At 37.2% G+C, this 8,954-nt stretch overlaps 1 protein-coding gene across 1 annotated transcript; it reads right to left on the bottom strand.

The window, feature by feature from the left end:
• Positions 1 to 2,619: 2,619 nt before the first annotated feature.
• Positions 2,620 to 7,101, bottom strand: LOC143560389 (uncharacterized). The gene is made up of 6 exons (XM_077048699.1): positions 5,660 to 7,101; positions 5,336 to 5,560; positions 5,045 to 5,107; positions 4,907 to 4,969; positions 3,953 to 4,273; positions 2,620 to 2,851 (listed from the first exon to the last, which is right to left on the bottom strand). Exons 1-6 carry the CDS (start codon positions 6,996 to 6,998, stop codon positions 2,631 to 2,633), a joined length of 2,232 nt encoding a protein of 743 aa, XP_076904814.1. The 5' UTR covers positions 6,999 to 7,101; the 3' UTR covers positions 2,620 to 2,630.
• Positions 7,102 to 8,954: the final 1,853 nt, after the last annotated feature.

Genomic DNA, 8,954 nt, shown 5'->3' with positions numbered 1-8,954 from the left:
ATATCACGTATCCTCATCTTATTTCATCATGTAAGCTATATTTTCTTCTCATTCTTACTATCTAATTATTGCGGCCGCCTCTCTCAGACTCACGAGGTGGTTCAGATTCTACCGCCTATGTCCTCCGAGGCGTACATAAAAATGAACCCCCTGAGACGCCGCCTCAAAATTGTTTTGTTACCGCCTCGTCTCGAGACGCGCCTTTAGGCACCGCCTCACAACGTTTTTATAAACCATGGTATAAATGGTAACTTTATATATCAAACTAAATTTTAGACAAAATAGCAAAAGACGTCTTTTACGTTTGACCTGATTTTCATTAGCCGTCCTTTAATGAAAGAAATAGCAAAAGGCATGATTCATGTTTCAAATTTGTTTCACGTTACGTCCTTTGTCACTAACCCGGTTAATTTTTTTTTGTTAAATCTTAGCACATGAGGGTAGTGTGGTTATTTTACCCATTTATTTAAAAAAATATTTTAATAATTTACTTAAAAAACAGATTTAATTAAAATATTTATAAATATATTATATTACATATAATATATCTATAAATATATTATATACACATAATATATTTATAATTATATACAGATTTCAACAAAATACCCATTCGCCTCTTTACCCTCCATCACCGCGCCGCTCCACCTCCATCGCCGCCACCGTCCTTCACCTCCATCGTCTCCACCCACCACCACCACAACACCAAATAAAAAGAACGCCGCCACCACCATCTACAACAAATGCCGCCGTCACCACCGTCTACAACAAATGCCGCCGTCACCACCGTCTCAAACGGACGCCACCATCACCACCGCTGGACTAGGGTTTGAAGTCATAAGCCCCAAATCGAAGTGAAGCCGGATCTGAGTTAGATCTTAGTTCGCTCTTACTTATGGGTTTTGAGACAACCGGCAACAACTGATGGCTTCTACGGCTACGCGAGGACCGGTTTTCCGATTTGGGTTTTCCGGCGAAACTCTGAATTTTCTAATGAAAATTGCCGATGGAGATGAAAATTGAGGTGGGGAAATTTGTAAGTGGTTCCAGATTGTGGTGGTGGTGGGAGCACGGTGGCGATGGTGGTTTTATGTGGCTATGCGGCTTCTCGAGGTCGCCGGAAAACGAGAGGGTCTGGTGGCTGCGATACGAGATGGTGGTGGTTGGGTGTGTGTTGGTGACTAGAAAATGCAAGAGGTATGGGAGTGGTGGCAAGAATTGACCGCTTTGTCTCGCCGGCTAACCCCTCTCCTGCTTCGTATTATCGGCAATTGTAAGAGATTATTGCTGGTGGGTGGTTGGTGTGGTGGTCGTGTGATGAAGAGATGGTGGTGGTTCAGAGTGGCTGTCGTGCGGTACCAGTTATGGTGGCTTAGTTCGGGATGGTGATGGGGCGTTGGAGACGATGGCGATGGCTGCCGTGAAATTGAATGTGGTGGTGGCGGCGGCTAGGGAGGCTGAAACAGATTAGCTGTTTCCCTTTGTGTATTTTATTTGTTAGTTTTAATATAAAATAATTATATATAAAATTACAAAAATACCCTCATGTGTAAGGCACATTACCAGATTTAACAAAAAAATTTAACTAGGTTAGTGACAAAGGACGTAAACAAATTAAACAAATTTGAAACATGAATTATGCCTTTTGCTATTTCTTTCATTAACGTCTAATGAAAATTAGATCAAACTTAAAGGACGTCTTTTGTCATTTTATCATTATTTTATTAGTTAAAAAAACTTCATTATCGAGACACAGATAGTGAAACTCACTACAGTGATCCAAAATACCATACTTATTACAGCGATCCAAAATAATGTTAAAAAATAGTGAAACACCCCGGTATTTAATCATATTTAACACTATATAGCATATATACACATGTAAAGTCTAAAATATGTACAAATTGTATTTCGGACCAACCTTCCTTGCTAATCTACATAATCTCACACCTCTCTATTAATCGTGGGATGTCCGTGTTCCGGTTAAGTCGGATTTGGAAAAGATAATGATGAAACTGCTAACTATAGTTTTGGAAAACAACAAACCAAACCGAACCAGACTGGTTGGTTACCGGTTTAACAATTTGAACAAGTTTTCATATATTTTTATCCTTAAAACTCATTAGTTTATAAATTAGAATGATAAAGATGATTCATCACTAATCAACACCTCTAAAAATTAAATAAACTAATAAGAAAAGGTTAAAAATTAAAAAGCCAGTTCTAAGTTCCACACCAAACTGGCCGTTAAACCCGTCAATACCGAACCGTTTGGATCTCAATTCTTTTTTGAATATAGCCGTTTCATTAAAAAAAAAAAAGAACGATCACAATATAGTGGCAGGAAAACGGGCAACACCACCTTGCTTTGGTTTGGCGGTTTGGTTTGTTTCAACGGTGTTAATCTTCACTTTTCTACCGAGTAAAGGTTTAATAAACCCAATGAAACTAGATTAAAAAGCATCGCAACCAAGTAATAATAAAAGCAACAAACATCCTTGTATAGAGCAATGAATGAGTCATCATCATGTAAAGCATTTACAGCCCATCTGGCTTCATATCAAAACCGCATTCAATTGAAAATATCAAATATCACCTCTCTTGTATAAAGCCGGATAAGAAACTGAGACCTACTTTTCGCCAATCGCACAAGGAATACAAGGCGGGTCTTTTGCTTGGTCATCAGGAGTGATGTTCTGTAAACACTGATCATGAAATGTGTGACCGCATGGAAGAACTGCAACGGGTGGTGGGACTGCGGGTTGGTACACCGGGCCTTCTGATGTTAAAGCAAGATCCCTCTTGCAAAGATAGCATTTATGCCCGCTTAGTTTACGAGTTGCTTCAGGACCTGTGCGTAATCACAGTCGTTACCACGTGCCACATCAGTAAGCAAAATAAAAAAACAACGTAATGTAAGATGGAAAAAAAATCCCAAATCAGAAAATCACTCCATGTCACCAAGCATAAGAGAAATAACAATAACAATAACAACAACAATAGCAATAGCAATAACAATAACAATAATACATGCACCGAACATTAACTAACCATTATGGTGTAACTAGAACACAATCTTGCATCAACTTTTTTACACTAGATGCTAGTCAATATAAAAATAATTACAGTCTAGATAAGTTAGGTTTACGTATTAACTTGTCTCAATCAAACTATATTATTTATAATTATAAAAGAAAAATTTGTTTACGTCTCATAATTACTTACCTATGTAGAAATTGAATTATTTAATTAACTTATTAATGACAATAGTCAAAATGGTACTCATTTTAAAGGTCTCAAAGTCTCAACATCTGAATTTGGTTTTTTTAACATATAAATTTATACTGTTTATTTTAAATACATGACTTTCATAATTGTTACACTAAAAACACACCAGTTTGGTGTATAGGTTGGAGATATTACACCATTTGAGTGTATACCTCGGCGGGGTCAAGCCACTAGTGCTACTCAAGACCGGCTCGCTAAAAGATTGAATTGAGCTGAGCCTAAACGAGCTCGATCCTTAAATAAGCTTGTTTACTAAACGAGCCCAAGCAAGATTTTTTACTTATCGAGCTCAAGCTGGCCTATTATTAACTATATGTTCTATAATAATTGTTAATATTTACAAAATTATGGTAACAATAACTAAATAATATATCTTATGCTTTATATAAAAATTATAAGTAAATATATAAAAAAATAACCAAAGGTATATATAAATTAAATAATAAATAACAAACAAGTCTAGCCCATGCTTAAAAAACTACTCACAAGTTGAACTTGAGCATTAGTAGAGCTCAAAACAAGCCGAGCCTAGATGAGCTTGGGCTTGGTTCGTTTACACCCCTGCTTGGAGATGGCATTAAGACCACATATTGTAATATCACCCATATAGCTCATCATTAAGTTATATATACAAGGTAATATAAGAGTCGAGAGATTATTATACCTTTTGAAGTAATATGAGTAACAGCAGGAGCAGTTGTAACAGGAACAGGAGGCCTAACAACTGATGCACATGGTACAACAGGACGAACACGAGCAGCAATGGGATCTACAGGATGAGACCGTGGCCCAACAGGAACTGAAGAATGAGCCTCAGCAGTTGTTGCAGGTAAACATTGTTTTGGCATAGAATGAGGAACGGTTGGATGAGTTGTCTTCTGGCGTTGAACCCAACGGGAAGCTGGATGCGGTGGCCCCGCACTTCTTTTGTGATGTGACCTAATATGCAAGTCTGTCTTTTGGGGTTGACCAATTACAGTTGAAGCTACAAACACAAAATCAAGATGAGAGTCTGATACTTTTAACAGTAATTAGAGGTGGGTTGGTGATGTGGCAAAATTAATTCAAGTCAAAAGCGGGCACCTTTTTAGCTAACAACGGGTCAAAAAAATGATCTTTTTGTGTGGGTCGGTTAACGAGTCAAAGAGAGTTAACTTTAGGTACATGTCAAAACATACAACTTTTGGTGCAGACCGGTTAGCAGGTCAAAATACGGGTTGACCAGGGACCATTTGTCTATAAAAATTATTATTATTATTAGGCTATTGAATATTGATTGCAAAAATTTATTATTTCAATACAAATTCAACATTGTTACTAACACGATTTATAGAGATTTAATGTATTATAAAACACAAATACACATTGAGCAAGTTTTGACTCGTTCGACCCATTTCCTTGTAGACTAAATTTTATTTTACCCTTTTGAACCATTAGAGATTTATGTTTAACATAACCAAAATTGACCCATCCATAAGTAAACAGATTGAAATTGTCACATGTAACTACAAATCATAGATGCTCAATGAACTTGTTGCATCCTTATGTGTGTGTGTGTGTGAGTGCGCGCACGCGTGTGGGCGCGCGTAGAGAGAGAGAGAGAGAGAGATTGAAATACCACTGGCGGAAGGTGCTCCCTGAGGACTTTTAGCAAGCTGAGTCAGCACATTTTGAGATTGGCCTAAAAGATTAAAAAACAAGCATCAAGTATGCAAGATTTCCAGCATATAGCATTCAACAAATGGGTTTTATTTACCATGAGCAAAAACGGGTTCTTGAGAATTAACTGAGTAACTAACAGGAGCTCCATCAGTTCGACCTGATTTTTATGTAAACAATCCCAAAAAAAATTAATAACCTCAACCCAATGACTAAAAAAACTAATAATAATCAGCCATACCAACAGAAGGTTGACGAGCATGATCTGTCAGGCGATTTAATCCTTTATCTGGATATTAAGATACACAAATCAAATCACTGAATTATATATCAATTGATATTAAGACCACTGATTTGACACTTACAAACACAGCAATTATATATCTACCTGTACTAGTTGTCTGAAAGCATGATCCCATTGAAGATAAACGCCTCTGATTAGTTTGAAGGCTATTTCTTACATTAAAATCAACCCCCAACCTTTTAGGAAATGGTTCATCTATGCCAGCTGGACCCATTTCTGCCCAAGATACTTGAGGGGCTGCTGTCCTCTGATAAAACATATTACTTCCAATATTTTGACTAGGTGTGACTCTTTGTGAAATAGCTTGTCCTGCAAGAAAGAAATATTAAGAAAATGCATCACCTCAAGAAGAATAGAATTCAACAACTGTACTTAAGATAAGCTAAAACAAATGGTTGCTTTGATTACCTGCATAATTTGGGTTGTTTGCAGTTGAAGAACGCATGTGTTGTAGCTGCTCAAAAGGTGTGTAAGAAGAGGCCAACCGTGTAGGCTTTTCAAATTCAGATGGTTTATTCAGGTTATGTTGTTGGGAATTAAAAAGCTGAGCAGAATTCCCATCAATAGTTCCTGAACACACAGGTTGATTTCCTATAAATGCTCTTCTAAACTGATTCAAATCACTAGATCTTATATTCCTGCTATCATTTTGTTGCATTTGCAAAATATGATGAGGGCTAGAACCGATCCCACTATTTAAAGTACCAGGTACTCCAACCTCATTGTTGGTTGAGCTCATTTGATTCACATTATTAAATTGATTAGGCAACCCACTAGTGTTACTCTGAAAACCCACAAAACCAGTATCTAATAATTGACCCGAAGGCAGACCGATAGCTTCCCGAGCATGAACCATCTTTATATCAGTTGAATTCTCTTCTTTTAGCTTTTCATCTCTAAAAAGACCCAAATCCCCAGATCTTAGATTCTTGTAATGCTGCATACCATTTTGTTGCAGACTAGAACCCTGCCAGCTATTCATACTACCATGAATACCAACCTCATTGTTGGTTGAAGTCATTCGTCTCTCATGATGAAATTGATTAGAGAACCCACTATTGTTGCTCTGAAAACCCATAAAGCCAGCATCTAAAGTTTGACCCAACATTTGACCCGTAGCTTTCTGAGCCCGGGCCATCTTTAACTCATTTAAAGCTGCTTCTTTTCGCTTATCAGAAATCTCTCGGCTTCCTCGTTGAGACCTAGATGCAAATTCTTCAGTCCCTCCAACTCGAAGACTCAAAAAACCATCCCCAAAATTTCCTTGAGTCCCACTTTGACTCTGATTCAAAAAACCGACATTGCTTCGAGTATGTACAGGTGCAGATTCTGTAGAATGTGTTAATAAAGATGAACCAGTAATATCTCTATTTACCTGTGGTCTATTTAAAGATACAAAACTTGATTCCCAACCAGCAGATACCGCATTGTGCCCTTGATTCACAGATTGTTGATCCCAAATGTTCCAGTCAGGTAACAACGAAACTCCTTGAAGATTTGTGTTTACAGTATTTGAACCCGTGTTCATTTCAGGATTCTGAAAGCTATTAGGGTTAGCAACAGGTTCAGTGGTCCCTTGTGCAAGAGACCGATGAAAGTCCTCAAATGTGAGAGACATATCTAACAGGGAATCAAAATTGGCTTCATCAAAAAAACTAAGACCACTACGATTATTATTCGCTTCAACTGATGAATTATCCGAGACAGGCACCTTGCCTCTTTCATTCACTCTGCTATTCCCCATCATCAATCAAAGATAATCTACAATTTAACACACCATAATCATTAATCATTACACATCAGTGTTGTAAAAATCGGGACTAGTCGGTGACTGATCGGATTAATCGCTAGTCGGCCAGTAACTGATTAATTTTTGGGTAGTCGGCCAGAAAATCGGTGGTCAGGTGTAATCGGACTTAATTAGACCATAAATCCGGCCTTAACTCCGCCAGTTTCCGGCGCCTATAACAGTTTCTGACCAATGATTCCATATACATATATACATAAAAAAATGTGCATATATATATATATATATTACTTAAAAAAATGTGTATGCCCTGCTGGCGGTGCACGCATATAATGTATATATGTGTGAACTCTCGGGTGGGCAAAAGTAAAATTGCACTAATTTTGACGTTATTTTACTAATCTCGTGAAAATAACGTTAAAAGTGGGGAAAGGTTAATCAGGCATCATGTGGTGGCGTTGATAGCCGAAAGACAAGGGCACATGCACCAATCAGCCGGTGTCCCGATGATTGAGTGCTATGTGCCTTATGTCCAAGGCTTGATGCAAAACTACTATCGAGCCGGGGGTCTCATCGGAAGCAGCCTCTCTATCCCTATGGGGTAGAGGTAAGGTTGTCTACATCTTACCCTCCTCAGACCCTACCATAGCATTGCTATTGGTGGGATATACTGAGTACGATAATGATGATGACTTAAAAAAATGTGTGTATATATTAAAAATACATATAAAAATGTGTGTGTATACATAAAAAATTAAAAAGTATATATAAAAATTCCAATATGATCAATCCCAATTAATTGTAATTAATCGTTAGTCCTCAGGTATTGAGAAAGAAAATCAATGAAACTCCAAATTAGGTGAATTAACCCCAAAATGTCAACAAACACGTAGCACTAATAATAATAATCAACGAATAGACACATAATTCCCCATTGAAAACAAAACCCTAGGGTTTTATAAGAAAAGCCCCAAAACAGTAACCGATTGACAAGATACTGATAAATGCGAACAAATGAGTGCAATAGATAGCTTAAGAACTACGAAACCTAACAATCGACGATCAATATTAATCATCGCACAGCAAATGAACAAACATAATAGTCAACGATCGGAAGAGAAATAACGATCAAAATTGAACAGATTATGATAAATACATATATGATTAATTAAGAGATGAATGGAATATATACGATTGAAATGAGTAGTAGTAAACTGCTGATTGATAGTTGTTCTTCCGAGTGACTGATGATGGTCCGTTCAAGTTCTTGATCGACAGACACAGAGAGAGAGAGAGAGAGAGGTGCATTTTGACGAGGGTTTTAAAGGGTTCGGTGTGGGGGCCACTGTTAACTGACACGTGGATCTCTTTTGTTGACGTGTCAGACCTCCTTCCTTGTTCCTCATATGTGATTTTTTGGGTTTGAGTTTAGATCGTTTTTAAATTTGTGTCTTAAACTCGAGCTTTGCTCGTGAGTAATCTTGTAATCCATTTTGTGTTGTTTTGTTTTATACTTATAGTAATGATATTATATTTATCTATATTAAATATAAACCATATTTGATAGACAAAATGGTAATTGAACCATATCTGGCGAGACGCAGCTAAAATTTGTTATAGGTTATCGGCGGCAATGTTACAATCATCCTCAGGAGACGTTAAAGGTATCTACGGGGTTACGCTGCATTTAATTAGGGGGCGAGGTGCAATAAATTGATCAGTTTTAATTAGGGCCAACGTTAATTGTTAATCGTTTATTTTTTGATTGAATGCAAGAGATTGAATGATTTATCCATCCATCTACAGGTGATTAATCCCCAATCCGTTTCGTTTAATTGTTGGTGCAATTCAATCACCTGCGTTCTCCTTTCCTATTGTTTATTAGGGTTTTTTATTTTGATTTTGATTCTCTGGTCATTTACTTTTCTTACTATACGCTTCTCATCATTGTTATAT

The sequence above is a fragment of the Bidens hawaiensis genome, unplaced genomic scaffold, assembly GCF_021521415.1.
Source record: "Bidens hawaiensis isolate Kalapana, Puna unplaced genomic scaffold, B.hawaiensis_p1.1 tig00020328_1, whole genome shotgun sequence".
Lineage (NCBI taxonomy): Eukaryota > Viridiplantae > Streptophyta > Magnoliopsida > Asterales > Asteraceae > Bidens > Bidens hawaiensis.
Note: the sequence above shows the minus strand (reverse complement) of the source record. Positions and strands in the feature narration are given on the sequence as shown.